Source organism: Geotrypetes seraphini, chromosome 2 (assembly GCF_902459505.1).
Source record: "Geotrypetes seraphini chromosome 2, aGeoSer1.1, whole genome shotgun sequence".
Taxonomy (NCBI): Eukaryota; Metazoa; Chordata; class Amphibia; order Gymnophiona; family Dermophiidae; genus Geotrypetes; species Geotrypetes seraphini.
The window spans coordinates 498,900,380-498,921,726 of record NC_047085.1 but is presented as its reverse complement, the minus strand read 5'-3'; the positions used below and the strand labels follow the sequence as shown (position 1 = coordinate 498,921,726).

General features: G+C 43.7%; 1 protein-coding gene across 4 annotated transcripts in view; it reads left to right on the top strand.

Annotated features, from left to right (window-relative positions):
- Nucleotides 1-11,420, top strand: part of LOC117354466 — a 30,433-nt gene extending 19,013 nt beyond the window's left edge. For all 4 annotated transcript variants that reach the window (XM_033932068.1, XM_033932070.1, XM_033932071.1 and 1 more), the window contains one exon: nucleotides 8,609-11,420. In XM_033932068.1, coding sequence (XP_033787959.1) covers nucleotides 8,609-9,466 — 858 coding nt within the window. In that variant the 3' untranslated portion in view covers nucleotides 9,467-11,420. The remainder of the gene's footprint in view (nucleotides 1-8,608) is intronic.
- Nucleotides 11,421-21,347: the final 9,927 nt, after the last annotated feature.

The following is a 21,347-nucleotide window of genomic DNA, read 5'->3' as shown; positions in this document are numbered from 1 at the left end:
GTGAGAATAGCTGCCTGCTGTTCCTGGATAACACCTGTTACGGTAAGTAACTGTGCTTTATCCCAGGACAAGCAGGCAGGTATTCTCACATATGAGTGACCTCCAAGCTAACCAGAATAGGATGGTGGGAGTGTTGGCAATTTAGGAGAATACATTTTGTAATACTGTTTGGCCAAACTGTCCTTCCTGTCTGAAGAAAGTATCCAGACAATAGTGAGAAGTGAAGGTATGAACTGAGGACCAAGTAGCAGCTCTACAAATTTCTTCAATAGGTGTAGATCTGAGGAAAGCTACTGAAGCTGCCATAGCGCTGACCTTATGGGCTGTGACTTTACTGTGAAGGGATAATCCAGCCTGGGCATAGCAGAATGAGATACAAGCCGCCATCCAGTTGGAGATGGTAGGCTTAGAAATAGGATGGCCCAACTTATTTGGATCGAAGGAAACAAAAAGTTGAGGAGCAGTTCTGTGTGGTTTGGTGCGTTCCAAGTAGAAGGCAAAGCACATTTACAGTCCAGAGTATGAAGAGCTGATTTTCCAGGGTGAGAATGAGGCTTTGGAAAAAGCACTGGAAGAAGAATGGATTGGTTGAGATGAAATTCCGAGACCACTTTAGGTAGGAATTTAGGATGAATACGAAGAACCACTTTGTCATGATGGAACTCCGTGAATGGTGGGTCAGCAACTAAAGCTTGCAGCTCACTGACTCTTCGAGCAGAAGTGAGGGCAATGAGAAACACCACTTTCCAAGTGAGATACTTCAGATGAGCCTTATCAATTGGTTCAAATGGAGGCTTCATTAGTTGAGCAAGGACAACATTGAGGTCCCAAACCACAGGAGGCAGTTTGAGAGGAGGTTTGACATTGAAGAGTCCTTTCATGAATTTGGAAACCACTGGATGAGCAGAGAGGGGTTTCCCTTCAATAGGCTGATTGAAAGCTGCATTTGCACTGAGATGGACTCGGATACATGTAGACTTGAGGCCAGAATTGGATAAGTGCAAAAGGTAGTCCAAAACAAAAGATAAAGAGGAATGCTGAGGTTCCTTATGATGAGAAAAACACCACGTAAAAAATCTAGTCCACTTTTGGTGATAGCATTGTCTAGTGGTAGGCTTCCTAGAAGCTTCTAAAACATCTCTTACAGATTGAGAAAACTGAAGAGGGGTTATGTTGAAAGGTACCAAGCTGTCAGGTGTAGAGACTGCAGGTTGGGATGAAGCAGAGATCCTTGACTCTGTGTAAGCAGAGAAGGAAAAACTGGTAGAAGGTATGGCTCCCTGCTGCTGAGTTGAAGTAGAAGGGAGTACCAAGGTTGTCTTGGCCACCAAGGAGCAATTAGAATCATGGTGGCATGATCGTTCTTCAACTTGACCAAAGTCTTGAGAATGAAAGGGAATGGAGGGAATGCATAGAGGAAAAGATTCGACTATTCCAGAAGAAAAGCATCTGCCTCTAGGCGATGAGGAGAGTATATCCTGGAGCAGAACTGAGGCAGTTTGTAGTTGTGGGGAGCTGCAAAGAGGTCTATCTGAGGCGTTCCCCATTGTGAAAAAATGTGATGAAGAAGGGTGGAATGGAGCATCCATTCGTGAGGTTGCAGAAGACGACTCAAGTTGTTCGCCAAGCAATTCTTCGCCCCTTGAATGTAGACAGCTTTGAGGAAGGTGTTGTGGCAGATTGCCCAGTCCCAAACCTTCAGAGCTTCTTGACAAAGGGAGACAGATCCCGTCCCTCCCTGTTTCTTGACATAATACATGGTGACTTGGTTGTCCGTCCGGATGAGGACTACCTGGTCGTGAAGAAGATGTTGAAAAGCGTTGAGAGCCTTGAAAATCGCTCTGAGTTCCAACAGATTTATGTGACATTAACGATCTGCACTGGTCCAGTGGCCTTGAGTACGGAGACCATCGAGATAAGCGCCCCAAGTGTAGGTCAAAGAATCTGTCGTGAGGACCTTGTGATGAGGGGGTGTTTGAAAAAGCAAGCCTCTGGAAAGATTGGAAGAGAGCATCCACCAACAGAGAGACTTCTTCAATGAAGGAGTGACTGAAATGTGTCGAGAAGGAGGGTCGCAAACTTGCATCCATTGAGATGCCAGGGTCCACTGAGGAATTCTGAGGTGAAGTCTGACAAAAGGAGTCACGTGTACTGTAGCGGCCATGTGACCCAGAGGTACCATCATGTGCCTCGCTGAGATGGAAGAACGGGAAGACACTGTTTGATAGAGTTGAAGAAGAGCTTCCAGGCGTTGTTGTGGAAGGAATGCTCTGAGTTGGACAGTGTCCAGAACAGCTCCAAGGAATTGTAGAGTCTGTGAGGGTTGAAGCTGAGATTTGGGAAAATTGATCTCGAATCCCAAACTTTGTAGGAACCAGGTAGTCTGTCGGGTCGCTACAATAACCCCTTGAGATGTGGAATCTTTGATGAGCCAGTCGTCGAGGTAGGGAAACACCTGAAGACCATGATTCCTTAGAGCTGCTGCTACCACTACCAGCCACTTGGTGAACACTCTGGGAGATGAGGCCAGCCGAATGGTAGTACTCTGTATTGATAATGCAGATTCCCCACCCGAAATCTGAGGTACTGACGGGAGGCCGGGTGAATGGGGATATGAGTGTAGGCCTCCTTGAGATCCAGAGAGCATAATCAGTCGTTCTGCTTGAGAAGGGGATAAAGGGATGTCAGAGACAACATTTGAAACTTTTCTTTGACAAGAAATTTGTTGAGAGCCCTGAGATCCAGAATTGGCCGCAGATCGCCCGTCTTCTTTGGAACAAGGAAGTAACAGGAGTAAAAACCCCTGTTCTGCTGTTCCAAGGGAACTGTTTCAATGGCATGGAGACGAAGCAGAGCTTGAGCTTCCTGAAGAAGAAGGGCGGTCTGGGAAGGATTGGAAGGATACTCTCTTGGAGGAAGCTCTGGTGGAACCTGAGAGAAATGAAGAGAGCATCCTTCCCTGATGATGGTAAGTACCTAGAGATCGGATGTAATTATCGTCCATCGGTGGTAAAAATGATGGCGACGACCTCCTATAGGGGGAAAAGGAGACAGAGTCAGAACAGTGGAGGTTATGCTCTGTTGTAAACAGTCAAAAAGGCTGAGAAGCCTTAGGTGCAGCAGAAGGTTGAGGTTTTTGTTGCTTCTGAGGCTGCTGTTTTTTAAGAGGAGGGTGAGTATAAGGAGCCGGCTTCGGAGCAAAAAGCCATTGGTAGATAAGAGCAGGGCGTGCAGGTTTGGTAGGAGCTGGCTTTGGTTTAGGTTTGACAATAGAAGCAAAGGATTTCTCATGGTCAGACAATTTCTTGGTGGCTGCCTCAATGGATTCATCAAAGAGGTCATTGCCCTCTCAAGGAATATTAGCTAAGCGGTCCTGAAGATTAGGGTCCATGTCAATGGTACGAAGCCAGGCAAGACGACGCATAGCTACAGAGCAAGCAGCCGCTTGGGCAGAGAACTCGAAGGCATCATAAGATGACTGGAGGAGATGCAAACGCAGTTTAGACAAAGAAGCAAGGACTTCCTGAAATTCAAAGTGCATTTGGGTATCCAAATAATTCAAAAACTTTGGTAGGAGAGAAATAAGGAATTCAAAATAAGTGATGAATTGAAAATTATAATTGAGGACTTTAGAGGACATCATAGCATTTTCGTAGATGTGACGTCCGAATTTGTCCATTGTTTTCCCTTCCCTTCCAGGAGGAAAGGTAGCATAAACCTTGGAAGGATGGGACCTATTCAAGGAGGACTCGACAAATAGGGATTGATGAGATAATTGTGAGTTGTCAAACCCTTTGCGATGCACAGTCTTATACCTAGAGTCCAATTTTCCTGGAATAGCTGGTATGGAAAAAGGTGTTTCCATGCATCGACCAAAAGTCTGATTCAAAAGCTTATGAAGAGGAAGCTTTAGTGATTCTGCTGGAGGTCGAGGGAGATGCATGACTTCAAAATACTCCTTAGAGTATTTAGAGCCAGTATCCAATTGAAGATCCAAGTCCATAGCCATCTGACAAAAAAAAGATGTAAAAGATAGCTGATCCGCCAATGCTTTGCCTCGAGAAGGACTCGAGGACATCGAGGCAGCTTGGGTCGAAGATGAAGCCTTGGCAGGAAAAAAGGCATCAAAGGAACATGGTGACTTGGATGAAGCAATTGAAACCGGGATATCCTTGAGGTCCGGCATTGGAGACCTCGAACAAGGAGTCAGTGGTCTAGTCGAAGTTGGAGTAGATCGAGGCTTAGTTGAAGTAGGGCATTTTTTAGAAGAAGAACTATGCCTGGAGAGATGCATCGATCGTCGGTGAGAACCATGCCTGGAAGAAGATCTTGAGGATCGAGGCGACTTCGCCTCGGAGACGGAAGCAACCGATGCTATCAAAGAATGGATAGGACTGGAGGCTGTAGATCGAAGCTCCAGAGGCTTGATGGAGGAACCTCGATGCACTTCCAAAGACTCTGCTCCTTGTATAGTGTGAGGATTCCTGTCAAGGCATTCGCAAAGAATCTGCTCCTTGCTTCGCGTGCTTGGATACCAGACCAGACACTCGCAGAGACTCTGCTCCCTGCAAAGAGTGTGTAAACTCAGACTGAGGCAGACCTTGCGGGAGTCTGCTGAATGCCCAGGCTGGATAAGAGGAAGCAGTTTCGGTCCCATATTTGTAAGGAACTGAATAAACTGCTTCTCTAACATGGTCTGGAAAGCAGCCGGCAAGGATGGATCCGTGTCTGAAACCGGACCACCTGCTTTGGCTGGAGGTTCCTTCGAGGTAATTGTGAGTGTGCTTTGACCTGGGAGTCTTAGGCACTTTAATCACTACCAGTGGAACCGACTGCTGAGCTATCTGACCTGAGGAAACAGGGGAAGATACAGCAGATGTCGTCTAAGAAAGAGCCGCTGCAAACGATGAAGGTCTGATGAGGCTCGAGGTGAAAGCAGTAGAAGCAGGAGGAGCCGCGGTAGGAGTCGAGGCCGAAGTCGCCTTCGAAGTCGAGGGATCAGTTGAAGACTCCATCCCGAAGAGCTGGTCCACCAAGATACAACGATGATTGAAAGCACAAGGCTGAAGTGTTTGACAAGGCAAGCACGACCTAGGATGATGATTCGGCCCAAGACACTTGAGGCAGCGACGATGTGGGTCCTTAAGAGATATCGTACGCTGACACTTGCCACACTTCTTGAAGGCCTTAACAGACCAGGGCATAGAAGAAAAAATAGCCACCACAAGATCAAAGCCCTTGGGCTGCAGCCGGGTGGCCTGTCCCAGAAAAAGAACGGAAGAAATTTTTTTTTTTTTTTAAAAGAAAGAAATAAAAGAACAGCGATTCGTGAGGAAAAAAAGTACAACCCAATAAAAGAAGTTGAATAGAACTAAAAAAGTTAAAAGCCAATAATTAGAGACACTATATTTTGCTCTACGTTCAGGTGGGGTTTAGGTTTTTCTCGGATTCTGAGTTTTTTACTGAACTTCCCACCTGACATGTAAGAGGAGCCGATTAAGGACATGTTGCCTTATTGGCAAAAAGTACCAAACTTGAAATTGTATATTCAGTCAGTGGGTCTGAAGCTCGTTTGATTAACTTTCTGTATGCAGTGATAGTTCACAGGGTAGTGACTTTTTTTTCTCTATTTATTATGTTTAAAACTTATGACATCAATACACTTAGGGGCTCATAATCGAAAGAGAAATACATCAAAAAACGGGCCTAAGTAGGCATTTGGACGAACATTTCTCAAATATGTTCAAGTGCCGATATTAAAAACGGGTTTTGGACGTATTTCTAAACGACCTAGGCCTTCATAGTGGCGTTGAACGACCAAAGCTAAATGGGGCATTTTGGGAGGTGTGTCGAGGGCGGGAGTTGGGTGGGACGTGGGCCGGCTTAGACTTAGTCATACAGCATATATAACCGAAAGTTATACAGCCCACGATCGACGGAACTTGGACATTGTGACTTAGACCATATAAAACAGGGGTGCCCAATACGTCGATCGCGATCGACCGGTCGATCGCTCAGGCAACCCCAGTCGATCACAGAGCCGGGTTCCCTTCCCTTCTGTTTTTTTTCCCCCTCCTGACTGGCCCACCTCTTGAAGAACGCAGGCCAATCAAAAGTCAGCTTGTTCAGTCCACGCCTCCCTCCATGCCCCCCAGGCTGCCGCTGCTGGTGGAGGAGGAAGAGGAGTCCTCGGCGCAGAGCAGGCGGCAGAGGGGCGTAACACGCTCTCGTCCTTCTGGCGGTGGACATGCTTGAAGGAGCGGGTTTAGGTAGCAATCGGGAGGGGTGCTGGTCATGGAGCCGCTGGCTGGGGACATGTTTATGTAGTCCGCGCAGGGCAGCTTGCCGTCATTGCTCTCCATGGAGAGTTTGGGGTTGGCCCCGTTGATCCACATCTTGCTGTAGCCATTGGGTGAGCAGCTGCCACTGGGCAACATCCGGCTTTCTCCCTGGCCTCCCGGTACTTTAGCAATTCTTGCAGATTGCCATTGGCCTCAGGAGCTGGCTTCCCTCTGCCGCGGTCCCGCCCCTCCTCTGAGTCAGAGGCAGGATCGGGGCAGAGGGAAGACAGCTCCTGAGGCCTATGGCAACCTGCAAGGATTGCTAAAGTACCAGCGATCCTCTCTGCAGGCTGCTCCCTGCAGGAATTAGGTAAATGGATGTGGGAGGGCAGGGCCTTGCGGGGGAGGGGGGGGGGTCAGGGGCAGGCCTTCATTGGGTAGTGCTGGCCTTCAGGGGTGAATGTGCAGGCTTTCAGGGGGAATGTGCAGGCCTTTGGGGGGGTGCAGACCTTCAGGGGGACAGGCAGGCCTTCAAAGGGTGGGTAGCAAGCCTTCGAGGCCCTGGTGTAGAAATACACGGAGGGAGAGAGGGAGGGTGGGAAGGGGGATTCAAAGAAACATTCACATGCCGGACTTTGGGGGGAAGAAATAATGGGTCTAAAAACAGAGAAGTGGGAGAGAGATGGTAGATTAAGGGAGGGAAGTTGGACACAAGGGATGGTGTGGAGGGAGGAAAAGAGATACTGGATAGGAGGGTAGTTGGGAAAAGAAAGGGAGAGATGGTAGACCCTGGGGTGGTGGGGAAGGAGGGAGAGATGCTCGATGAAAGGGTAGTTGAGAAGGGTGGATCTGTGGATGGAGATGAAAAAAAGGAAAGATGCCAGATTTCCAGGGGAGGGAAGGAAAATGGAAGTGGAGGACAGAGATAGAAGATGGATGGTTAGCACAGAGAAAGAAAAAAGAAGGAGACCATGGCAAGCAAGTTATCAGAAGACAACCAGAGCCTGGAACCAACAAGATTTGAATAATGTCCAGACAACAAAGATAGGAAAAATGATTTTATTTTCAATTTAGTGATCAAAATGTGGCCATTTTGAGAATTTATATCTGCTGTCTATATTTTGCACTAAGGCCCCCTTTTACTAAACCGCAATAGCGGTTTTTAGCGCAGAGAGCCTATGAGCATCGAGAGCAGCGCAGGGCATTCAGCGCAACTCCCTGCACTAAAAACCGCTATTGCGGTTTAGTAAAAAGGAAGTGGGTATATTTGTCTATTTTTCTATGATTGTTACTGAAGTGACATTGCATAAAGTCATCTGCCTTGATCTCTTTGAAAAAAACCCCAGAATATAAATGATAATTAACATTTTCTCTGCATACAGTGTGCTTTGTGTTTTTTTAAATTTTATTGTTGGTAGATCATTTTGACTTGGTCATTTTAAAAGTAGCTCGCAAGCCCAAAAAGTGTGGGCACCCCTGATGTAAAACATGGTCTAAGTCACAAAAACCCACCTAAACTCACCAGATAAGCACTGAAAACATATAATACAGACCCTCACACACTACCCCAGTGATCACTGACCCCTCCCCACCTCCATAAAAATTTTAATCACAACTTTAAAATTTAGCCTCCAGACCATTATCACCTGGCCGCCTGGCATAGGAAAGCCTAGTCGTCTAGCACAGAGGCTGCTTAAGTCGTCTTGGGGGTGGGTTAGGGACCCATAGAGAGGAGGGCCCATGCCCATAAGCCCCTGTAATCACTGCATTGATACTTAAACATATGCACTCCCCTATACACCCCCAAACCCTTTTTTACTAGCATATAAGTGGCTCCTTCAGCCATAAGGGCTATTGGGATGGCAGATAAGTGGGTCTAGGGGATTCTGGAGGTGGTTTGGGGGCTCACCATGACCTATAAGGGAGCTGTAGTGAGAAGACATGGCACCCTTTTTGTGAAGTTCACAGCAGTGCCCTGTAAGGTACCCCACTATTTAGGTGCCTTGTCTGGGTATGCAGTCCATCACTTTGCAGACCTCTCCCACGTCCAACATGGCTTGTTCTAGGCATTTTGGACTTGGATGAAAAGTTGGACGAAAATGTGGTATAAAGATGGACGATTTATCGACTTGGACGAACAGATCGGCAGGACATATAATTAGACGATTTTCAAAACTAAAAAAAAGTTGGACGTATTTTTCAAAAATGTCTTAAGCTGTTTTTTTTACTTTGGACGATTTGCAAGATGGACGTAAATGGATTTAGACGTCCCTTTCGATTATGCCCCTCTTTGTATATAATGCTTGTTGTTGTTTTTTTTGTTCCAGAGCATCCAAGTGATCCGGATCCTTGACAGTGGAGAGGTTGCATCCATAGGGACATCTGATAACAGTGTCTTACAGCAGCCTACCATAAGCAAGAAGGCACAGGCCCCAAATGGACGTTACACCACAGTCCTGAAGGATGTCGGGACCCAGACCAACCCCGTCTTTGTTTACTCCACCTATGAGGAGATGCTGGAAGACTTCAATGCCAGGGCAAACAATACCACAGAAGAGGAAGATCGTAGCGGTGCTCTTTCCAATGAACCGGATGCCGCTGCCGCTGCCTTCCATGAACCAAAACAGGAAGAGATCCATGCGGTGAAAATCGAGGTGGTAGAGGAGGAGGAGGAGGAGGATAATGTGCCACCTGTTAAGCCCCATTCCTATCCCTACCCCTTCCCCATGAGCAGCCTCCCCACAGCAGCCACGCCCAGGTTTCCCATCATCAAGCGCCGCAGACGGCAGCGCTTTATCTGTGACTGGCAGGGGCCTGTCACCGTCATCAACTCCCCCAATGTGCCAGCGGAGGCTATGGAGCTGAGGGTGGATGAGGATCTGGCACTCTCCATCCGCCGGCAGGTGGATGTTAATAACCCAGGTCCTTTCGGCTGGCAGCTGGCCAAGCTGCTGTACACCGAAGAGGAACTCTATGGCCACAACTTCAATGGCACAGACCAGAAGCTGCCTCTGAGTCCGCGGAGAGTTCATGCTATCCAGCATGCCTTCCATGACTACTTCCCAAAGGACATCGCTGACAGCGCACTGTCCAAGGGGCGTACAGCCATTAACCAAGGAATCAGAAACATGTTTTATGTTAGAAATAAAAAAGACGGTGACCCCACCTATATAGGCCCTTCGTAAAACCTTCCGTGGCGGACAAGTAGTCCTTCGGTGTCTTTACCGTGCACTCCTTTCATCTTTCACTAGTATAACAAACTACAGCTAATGTTTTGCTTTTTGTAAAGTTTTTAGCTAATTGTTAGCGTGAAAGATTTGGGATTTTGTAAGGTGCACATGGTGAAAATTCAGAGACATGCTAAAAAAAAAACAAAAAACACAAGAAAGCAGCCTTCTGGAGGAGAACATAGGTGTGCTGCTGTATTTTATCCTTTGGGGTGGAGACGGGAGGACATCTTGCTTTGAAAACCACTACAGTATTCTCCTAGTCTGTGTTTAGTCGCCACAGTTTGTTGGTTTTCTAGTCCTGCTAAGTGAATGAGAACAATGACGCAAAAGTACAGTGCTAGGGTAACACAGAACTGAGCGAGTGAGTGGCAGCTCTATCCTCCTCTTGTGACATGTAGCACTACTACTATTTATTATTTCTATGGCGCTGAAAGGCGTACTCAGTGCAGTACATTTTAACATACAATAGACAGTCCCTGCTCAGAAGAGCTTACAATCTAATTTAGACAGGACAGGTCAAGGTTGGGGAGGTTATAGTGGGTCTAGGTATTTGACAGCAGTGAGGGGGAGTTAAGAGTTGAAAGCAGTTTCAAAAAAGCGGGCCTTTAGCCGGAGATACCTCTAAAGCTGAATTTTCTGCAATTTTGCTATTTTACAAATTGTGCACAAAAAAAAAAAGCACTGTATGATAAACAGTTGAATAACACGCTAGAAAAAGGGGATGTCACAGAATATAACACAAGGTGTTCTCAATGCCACCACCTCCACCCCTACTCCTGCCATTTTCTAGATGGCTCCCGAACCTAGAGACCCCACCTGACCAGCAGGCTGTCCGAGGGGCTTACTGCAGTTCTACTAACAGGTAACTCCCCAGAAGCAGATTTTTACAGAAAATCTGCAATCTCCCGCAGCGTGAATCCACAGCACCAGGGCCAGACCTGTGCCAAGAATAGATCAAATTATGAGAACTTTTAGAAAATTAAAAATCACAAGCAGAAAAGATAGACCCTACGGCTCAGGCTGTAGGAATATAACTGGATATCCTGGGTTAGGTGGCAGCAGATGTCCACGGAGGGAGGGGCTAGAAATTGGTTTCAAGTATCCCTACAGTTTCTAGGCTGGAAGAGGTCGATTACCCTATGGTGAAGCTTCCAGAAGCTATTTACAAGAAAGAAGATTAGCAGAGTTAAGTAACCTAATCTTTCGGTGTTCTCTATGCCACCACCTCCACCCCTACTCCTGCCATTTTCTCATTTTTTTAAAATTAGTTCAACCTTTTTAACAAAGAAAAAATACGCTGAGATTTCATTCAGAATCATACCTTAGCATTCTGACAATGCAAATCTAAAGGAACCCAAACTTTTTTAAACATTAAGAAGCTCCACCTCTTAAAGCAGCTTCCATTTTTGTTAAAGTAGAAAACATCAGGCCCAGATAGGCGGCTTAGCTAAGGGCCAAATTTTGAAGGTGCTAATTACATGGGCCAATGAGTAGCCTGTTCCGTCTTACTTTATGGCCATGTACATGTGCTGCTTAAATGGGCACCACTGTGGCACTATGGCCTTCCTCTGCTCTTCTGGCCTTCCAGTTCTTGGAATCTGACCCCCCCCCTCCCCAATCCTTCCCAGGAATCTAATGTCTGGCACTGTCTATAGGCACCAAAATCTTAAATTCAGTCCAGGGAAACATAACCCCTCCTCCAGTGTCACTCGCTCATTCTGCAGAGGCTTGGGTTGCAGTTTGGTTAGTTGTGGAAAAAGAGACGTCAAAATAGAGCTCACCCCTTCTCACGCTGGAGGAACAACAGGGAGGCTTCTGTCTTAAAGGTTCAAGAACTGAAAACCTGCAAACGGGTGTGCTAGGAACATACCGGAGAGGAGGACGCAAGTTAGAACAGTATCACAGGCCTCACACAACAGGCAGTATTCCAGTACCTCACAGCAATCTGGACACAAGGGACAACCTAGTGTTCAAAGTTTTTATATTTACATATTGAGAAAAATGTGATCGCGTACATTTAAAGCCAAACAATATATATGATTGAGACTCAAATCAAACCTTATTTTTTTTATAAGTTTTCCCCTGGTGGACCTTTCCAAAATTAACAGTGCCTGAAGAAAGCCCCTTCCCCTGGCCTACTTCTATCAATCTCTGATGTCTGGAGCAAAGCACTCCCCAGTAGCCTCTATATGGTATCCTGACTCCTAACAGTAGTAAGACAACTATGGCAGATTGTACCCTGTGAACTCTATACTATGTTTATTGGTATTAGATCATTTGTATGTATCGAGTTAGGATACAACCTTGAATTGTAAACATGTACCGTAATTATGTCATTGTAAACTACTAACTGTATGTTCTCAGCTCTTTGGGGAAGATGGGATAGGAAATTAAATAAATACCACAAGACTACAGCTATAGGTCACCAGGCCATTTTGTACCTGACGCTAGCCAGGGCAAGAGTGACTGGAGGATTGCTCTTAGTTCAGATCGCCTACACACCAGGGTTGACAAAGGTAGGCCTGAAGATCTTCAGGGGGAAGAGAATATTGTTAATTTTGTAAAACTATGGCCCCTTTCTAATGGTGCCTAGGAGCATCCGGCCATGTTAGAGGCCCAGTGCTCTTGGACAGGAAAAATAACATCAGCTTATTTTTAAATACAAGAAGCATTATTTGATTGGCAAACATCTCACTGTTATGCAGGCTGCGGTGACTTTACTGTAAGACATATTAGTATAATACAGTTTTCCCTTTACGAAGGGGCATGTGTTGGTCCCTTAACATGCATTAGTAACCACCCCTCTTCATGGCTCTCCAAAAGAAAATATCTCATTTCATATTTTTCTAGACCCTAGAAATCCAGAACTGCAGGAGCCTGGGAGTGGTTAATCTTGCATATTATCTGGCAGGAGTGAAGTAATGGAGAGGCTGCCTCGTGGTTGCCGTATCTCAGTGCTCAGTAGTACTGCCCGATTCAGGAAAAAAAATTTCAATTTGATTCAGCCTATTGAATTGGATTTTCGATTTGATTCAATTTTCCTGCCCAATTGGGCGTTTTGTTGTTTTTTTCAAACATCCTGGTGGATTTATTTTACAGCCTCTTCACCCCCTTTGCCTTCTCCTAACCACACTGGTGCTGTGGTGTAAACAAAATAAACAAATAAAAAAGACTTTTCCTCTCTATTAAATCCTAGCTCACGTTTGCGGTCTAACACCAGCTCCGGCAGGATACACCTTTCAAATCTGACATATTGTAATCAGAAAATAAAATTAGTTTTTCTATCTTTTGTTGTCTGGTCATTATTCAAATCTTGTTGGTCCCAGGCTCTGGTTGTCTTCTGATAACTTGCTTGCCAGGGTCTCCTTCTTTCTCTGTGCTAACCATCCATCTGCCATCTCTGTCCTCCCCTTCCCTCCCCCAGAGGTCTGGCATCTTTCCTTTTTTTCATCTCCATCCACAGATCCACCTTTTCTCAACTATCCTTTCATCCAGCATCTATCCCCCCTTCCCCACCATCCCAGGGTCCATCATCTCTCCCTTTCTGTAATTTTCATCCCTAAAACCTATGGTCTATCATCTCTCTCCCTCTCCTCTATTTTCAGAACCATTATTTCTTCCCCCCCAAAATCCAGCATATGCACATCTTTGAACCCCCCCTTCCCTGCCTCACTACTTCTACACCAGGGACCCCCCTACCTTGAAGGCCTGTCCCCCCCTTAAAGGTCTGCATCCCACCCCTGAAGGCCTGCATCCCCCCCGAAGGCCTGCCTGCCTGTCCCCTTCCTTGAAGGTCTGTCCCCCCTTGAAGGCCTGCACCTCACCCCAAAGACCTGTCCCCCTTGAAGGCCTACCTGCATCCTACCCCAAAAGGCCTGCCTGTCCCCCTTAAAGGCCTGTCTCCCCCCCCCCCCCCCGAAGGCTTGCATCCCCCCTGAAAGCCTGTCCCCCCTGAAGGCCTGCCCGCCCCACCCCGAGGGACTGTTCTCCCCACCCCCAACCCCAAAGGACTGCTCACCCCCCTGGCGTCTACCTTAATGAAGCAGCCTGCAGCAAGATCGCGATGCCCGCGATCTTTGCACTGCTTCGGAGCTGTTTCCTCCACCGCAGTCCCGCCCCTCCTCTGACGTCAGAGAAGGACTGCAGCAGAGGAAACAGCTCCAAAGCAGTGCAAAGATCACTGGCATCGCGATCTTGCTGTAGGCTGCTTCGTTAAGGTAAACGCCAGTGCGGGGAGGTCAGGGGGGGAAGCGAGATGCCAGGGGGGTGGATGGGGGAAGCGAGGTGCGGTGGGGGGGGAAACCGGATGCTGGGGGAGAACCGGACAGCAGCACTAACTGGCTGAGGCTCCCCCTCACCTTCTAAAGCAGGTGCTGCAGCGGCCAGCTAGCAAGAGCAGCGCTGCCGCTCCTGCTTTAGGGGGCGAGGGTCAGCCGAATCAGGAAGCCGATTTTTTTTTTTTTTTTAAATCTATTTGAATCGATTCACCCGAAGTGAATCGGTGAACCGATTCAAATCGTGAATTGGGCAGCACTAGTGCTCAGTGACGAGGATGTAATGAGGGTTTCATCTGAACGAGTGCTTTTATGACTTCCCAGCCGTGTATGAAGAAGATCCCTTGTTGGCTAAGGGAGAACATTTTCTGGAGTTTTGCTATTGTGAGGAAAGCTTATGAATGTTTTTTCACCCAACACTGAAAACTCATTCAACAAAGTGGTGCTTAGAGAGCAACATTAATATTAAAACACGTTTATTTGGCCCCTGTGATTTTTTTTTTTTTTATATGTTCACGCTGCAAATGTTTTTCCATGTGTGTTGCCAAGTCAGTTTATTGTAACAACTTCATTTTAACTTCATCACTGCATCATAAATAAAAAGAAAAATATACTTTTTAAACTTATACTAAACTTGTTTTTATGGAAAAAAAAAAGATTGGACATTTGTAGTATAGTAAAAGCAAGCAGGCAGATAGAGACCAATTGTCCTCTCACCTCTGTCCATTTGGGAGCCTTTCAGTCAGCTTCTGTAGTGATTTGAATAGATAAGCACACAGATTCTCATATCCAAACACCATCAATCCAAATTATGGCTAAAGTCGGTTAGTGCACCTGCCTCCAGTACTTTCGCTGGCAGGCCTCGCCAAGTCTTTCCTTTTTCAGTCCCACAAGGCCAACTCTCCCAACCCAAAAACAAGACCAATTTTTGTTAAAGTGGGAAAGGGGATGGTTGGGGGGTGAGGGTCAGTTTGGTGGCTTGAAGGAGTGGGCATCCCTCTTGCTGATTTTTTATTGAAGCGCAGGGAGGGGGGGTCCTGCTAGTGGTGGAGGGGAGGCTTTGCGGTGGCAGGAGGGATTGGGCATTCCTCCTGCCTTTATTTTGGTTATGGGGACCGTCATCGGGGGTGGGGGGGGAGAAAGGGGAAGCGGCTTGCTTTTTTTAATGGGGACAGATATTGTGCAACACGCACATCTGTGCCATTAAAAAAGTCCCACAAGCTGAGTGGCAGGAGGCTGCTTTGGGGCTTCCCCAAACCGGCTCTGTGAGAGAGCGCCAGTTTCTTTTTTTTTTTTAATTTCTTTATTGATATTTTGAACTTGACAATGTATACATTTGAAAAATCGAAAAAAAAAAAAAAAAACTATATGAAAATACACTATTAACATCAGAAATATTACTATAAAAATTTTAAATCCCTTCTTAACCTATAACAGTAATGATATTATATTATACTCATCAATATTATAGAATATTATGAAATTTATACCTCTAAATAAATAATACACCCCCCCACCCCCCCTGGATGTGCAAAGGAATCTAACATAAAGAAAAAGGAATCACTTTAATTATAATGTGACAAAATTAGTTAATGGACCCCAAATCCCCTTAAAGGATTTAACAAACCCTAAACGCTCTGCCATAATCTTTCATATTTATATGTTGCACATACAGTTGCCCACCAAAAACTAAAATTAATCCTATCATGATTTTTCCAATTAGATGTGATCATTTGAACCCCTATTCCTGATAAGATCATGAAAAGGCGACTATTATTTCTATCCAAAGTGGGTTTATCATGCAGAATCGTTCCAAAAATTATTGCTTCATATGTCAAAGGAATAGAGGATTGAAGAATATTATTAATTTGCCCCCAAATCGACTTCCTAAAGCCAAGTATCAATGGACAAAAAAATAAAAGATGATCCAAAGTCCCAATATCAATATGACAATGCCAACATCTATTAGATTTAGAACTATCTACTTTATTCAACCGAACTGGAGTCCAAAATATTCTATGTAATAAAAACAACCATGTTTGTCTCATAGATGCTGACATTGTACATCTTAATCTCCAAGTCCAGATTCGTGGCCAACGAGAAACAAAAATATGCTGTTTTAACTCGATACTCCAAATATCTCTAAGACTATTTTTTGGTTTTTTATTTAAAAATCCAGAAATCAATTTATACCACTGGGCAGCCTGATGTCCTATTAAATCTGTTTGGTAGCAAAGGATTTGCAAGCTAAAATAAGTTTTCAAATTTTTCCATTCAGGGAACCCCATCTGAATAGCCTGCTTCAACTGCAAGCACCTATATTGTTGAGTGTTTGAAATACCAAATGAATGCTGTAGTTGTGAAAACTCAAGCAGATTACCATTAGAAATAAGATCATCTAATGTCCTAATATTTGCCTGCATCCAATTCTTCCAAGCGATTCCAGCACCGCCCATTTGAATCTTGGAGTTTAACCATAAGGACTGTAAAATAGATTTCATTATTGGTACCTCTGTTAATTTATCAATAAATTTAATAGTTTTCCAAGTATCCAATAAAATTATATTGTCCTTAGCATATTTATGAAATCTGATACTTAATACATGTGGAAGTCTCATAGGGGACACCAAATTCCGTTCCAAATATAACCAATCTGGTTGATGATCAATAAGCTCAGGGAGGATCCAATACATACCTTGACGCAATATATAGGCTTGATGGTACCTATAAAAGTTTGGAAAATTTACCCCACCCTCCACAATTGATTTTTGCAACGATACTAAAGCAATTCTTGGTTTTTTCCCAAGCCAAACAAATTTTGTCAAAATATTATTTAATTTTTTGTAAAAGGACTCTTGAAAATAAACTGGTAACATACTCATTTGGTAACAAACTATAGGCAAAATCATCATCTTTACTGTTTGCACTCTCCCCCACCAAGAAATATGCAAAGGATTTCATTGCTCACACAATTGTGTAACTTTTAGTAATAAGGATTTTTCATTTACCTTCATTGTTTCTTCCAATGTACTTTTTATCCAAATTCCTAAATATTTTATTCCATCTTTCTTCCAACTAAACTGAAACGAATCAAATAAGCCTTTTATACAATGTACATTTAGTGGAAGAATTTCTGATTTATTCCAATTTATTTTATAACCTGAAAATTTTCCAAATTTATCAATCAAATCCAATAAATGTGGAATGGTTGACTCCGGATTTCTCAAATGAATCAAAATATCATCTGCATAAGCAGAAATGTTATATTCCCGACCTGCATAAGGAATACCTTCTATCTCCTTTGATTGTTGAATAGCTAAAAGTAGAGGTTCCAAAACAATATCAAATAACAAAGGAGATAATGGATAACCCTGTCTAACTCCCCTTTCTAAAAAGAACCTTTCTGAAAAAGTATTATTTATATATAATCTAGCAGATGGGGAGCTATACAGGGATTGAATCATTTGTATAAATCGAGAACCAATACCAAACCAATCCATTGCTTGATACATAAAAGTCCATTCTACCCGATCAAATGCTTTCTCTGCATCTAAAGAAACAGAGAAAGCCGGATCTTTCATATCCTTTGTTAAATGTAAAATATGAAAAGCTAATCTGGTGTTATTTGAAGAATGTCTTTGAGCAACAAAACCTGTTTGATGCATACCAATAATATAAGGGAGAGCCTTATTCAAACGCGAAGCCAATATTTTAGCTAACAATTTCCCATCAACATTAATCAAAGAAATAGGCCTATAGTTTGAAACCAACATGGGATCTCTGTTTGGCTTAGGCAAAACTATTGTTAAAGCTTCTGCCATAGTACCTGAAATACAACCTTTATTTAGTTGAAACTGATATAATTTGAAAAGATGGGGTAACAAAATAGTTTGAAAAGAGTTAAAAAATTCTACCGTATATCCATCACTTCCTGGAGCAGATCCAACTCTAAGGGACTTTAAAGCCCTCTGAATTTCTTTTTGTGTTATAGGTGCTTCGAGATTTTCTTTCATATGATCAGGAACTTTAGGCCCATTAATCAACTTTAAAAATTCAAAACCATCTTTCTCTTTATTAAAATAATGCTCAGAAGAATACAAGTTTCATAAAATTTCAAAAATTGTTGTAAAATATTTTTAATTTGAGAATGAATTATTCCATTATCATCTGAAATAGCCATTATATTAGCTTTCCTTTTTTTTGCTTTTAAATAGTTAGCTAGTAATCTTCCCGCCTTATTTGAGGTTCCATAATACAATGCCTTATAGGACACAAACTCCTTTCTAGCCAATTGTGATGATATCTCATTGTATCTAAATTGTACTTTTAGCAAATTCTGATAAATACTTTGTTCCCATTTTTCCTTTAATTTAATTTCCAATTCTCTAATATTTTGTTCTAAAATTAAAAAATCTTTATTTAGTTGTTTTCTAACATATGCTGAGTACGAAATTATGTGTCCTCTCAAGGTAGCTTTAAAGGCATCCCATAAAATTTCCTGAGACATTTCTTCTGATTCATTAAATTGGATGGGATTACAACTGCCCTCTGCAAAACTCATTTGCATAGGCAGCCATTTGAACATTGATTGCTGTTTAGAAATCAGCCCATAGCAACCATGTTTTGTGCACCTAGCCCTACATCGGTTGTATTGATCCAAGTTTCCAAGTTTAATATGTATTTGATTGATCGCTTTATCAATTTCAAAGCGATTAACAAATGTTTAAAATTACAATATATAAAAGTTACAATATATTAAATTAAAAAAAAAAAAAAAAAACACGACAAAACATAAACTAGCTACGAGACAAATTGGAAACATTAGGATAAGTAGGGGGAGAAATTACAATAGTTTGATTCCCAGCACATTCTGATCTTATTTATATTCAAAATTAAACAGTTTTCATGTAACCATTCTGTTGATAGTTCTAAAACTTTCTGTAAAAAAAATATAGGTCTATAAAATTTGGGGAAAATTTAGCTAAAATAAGAATGTCCTTAGCGTAGGTTTATATATTCAATACCTGCTCCTATAATAATGATATCAATGGGCTGATGTAGATATTAAATAGCAGAGAGAGGGCAGATCCTTGAGGGACCCCACACTCTAAGGAAATTGTATCTGATTCATTTTCCCCTTCATTTACCATTGTGCTGACTACAGTTTTACCGAACAGTCTTTATAGATTTCCTCACTCTGAAGTCTCCTCAGGCTTGGTACTGAAAACAAGGACTCTTCTGAGTTATATTGGCAATTGTAAGAGGCACCTATTCAGTTAATCCATACCTCTGTAATCTCAGTGTTATCAGCTAGACTGTAGTTCTTGAACAACTTTCTTTAATAACAAAGAACACTCACAATTGATTACTTCAAGGCAGTTCAATTCTGTCACAGAATCTTCTCACTCTACCAGCTTTCTCTATCCAAAAAGGGAGCTGGGAGTGTGTCCACACTTTGTGGAAATAATACTGTTCTCTAGACTTAGATATAAAACTAAGTTTTGTTAGAAATAAAGGGTGAAAACCTGGTGGGAAAACAATGCTAAACTCAGATTCTCATACAGCCATGTGGTCTACAAATATGGCAACTGTTCTCTCTCAGACTGAACAGGAAGGGGAGGTGGGCTTAAGCTCTGTGGTTGCAGCCTAGCTCTCTGGGAGAAACAAAGCCCTATGGGGATTTAAGTCCACATAGCACACTTTACTCATACATCTTAGCATAAACATATTAGTTCTTATACAAGAAACTGAGTAAATGCCCACATAAAATGGGGGTAAGTGCATCCACGTATTATGTCTCACAGGAAAGATTTCAAAGAATCCAAGGTCTTACCTAGAATACTGCCCCCCCCCCCCAATAGTCTCTAGATCAATAACCCATGATTCACCAAATCGAAGGCTGCTGTAAGGTCTAAGGAGATAGCCAAGCAACTAAAACCATTATCAAGCCATCTTTACTGAGCTGAACCTTAGAGGCTTCATCCCTTACTCAGTTAAAGAGCCATAACCACCTCTGGGCTACTATTACCAATGTAATTGACCTGATTAAACCCTATCCCACCCAGCTGAGGCCCTACTCTGGCTAGCCCAGCAAGCTAAAGCCCATAGGCTGAAGTGATGGGCAGGAGATTGAGCAGTACTCCTGGCTCCGTTAGGATAAGGACTCTGGTCTGAACTTCGAGGAGCAAAATAGCCTACCGACCATCCCCACTGACATAGGCCATGGGATCAAGTCTACCTCACCAGTACTAATTCAATCTTACCATCTTCTGGAGGTAGAAAAATACTAAAGAATTCCAATAGGGACCCTCATACTGCTGATGTCACTAGAAAAGTTCAGATTCTATACATCTATCTGCTAGTCAGGAAGGGACAGAATGCTCTGGTCTGAGCTGGTCTAATGGAACAGTAAGGAACACTATTTCACAAAATAATAGTTTCATGTTTCTTTAAATTCATTTCTCTGTTCAGAGACATTTTCACCTAGGAAAATCAGGAAAAGCATAAAAGACACCAGAAAGAATGTCATCGAGAGGTCAGGAAAGCAAAGAGAGAATATGAGGAAAAACTGGCAGGAGAAGCAAGAAACTTCAAGCCCTTCTTCAGGTATGTGAAAGGGAAACAACCAGCCAGAGAGGAAGTGGGACCACTGGACGACGGAGACAGGAAAGGAGCGATACAGGAGGAAAAAGAGATAGCTGACAGGTTAAACAAATTCTTCTCGTCAGTCTTCACCAGAGAGGACACATCCAATATTCCGGAACCCGAAGTAATTATAAACGGAGAACACGATGAAAGGCTGGTACAACTAGAGGTAAGCAAAGAGGATGTCCTCAGACAGATAGACAGACTAAAGAGCGACAAATCACCAGGCCCGGACGGCATCCACCCAAGGGTACTAAAAGAACTGAGAAACGAAATAGCAGAGACACAGGGAGATCCCAGAGGACTGGAAAATAGCAAATGTCACGCCCATCTTTAAGAAGGGATCAAGGGGTGACCCGGGAAACTACAGGCCTGTGAGCTTGACCTCAGTTCCAGGGAAGATGATGGAAGCAATGGTAAAGGACACAATCTGCGAACACATAGAAAACAATGGACAACTGAAGGCAAGCCAGCATGGCTTCTGCAAGGGAAGGTCATGCCTCACGAACTTGCTATACTTCTTTGAGGGAATAAACAGCCAGATGGATAAGGGGGATTCCATAGACATCATTTACCTTGACTTCCAAAAAGCCTTCGACAAGGTACCTTACGAACGGCTACTTAAAAAGCTGTGGAACCACGGGGTGCAAGGGGATATCTACCGATGGATCAAACACTGGTTGGCAGGCAGGAAACAGAGGGTTGGAGTAAAAGGCCAATACTCAGACTGGCAATGGATCACGAGCGGAGTTCCACAGGGGTCGGTGCTGGGACCTCTACTGTTCAATATATTTATCAACGATCTGGAGGCAGGGACAAAATGTGAGGTTATCAAATTTGCTGATGACACCAAACTCTGCAGCAGGGTTAGAAACACGGAAGACTGTAAGGACCTGCAAAGAGACCTAACGAGACTG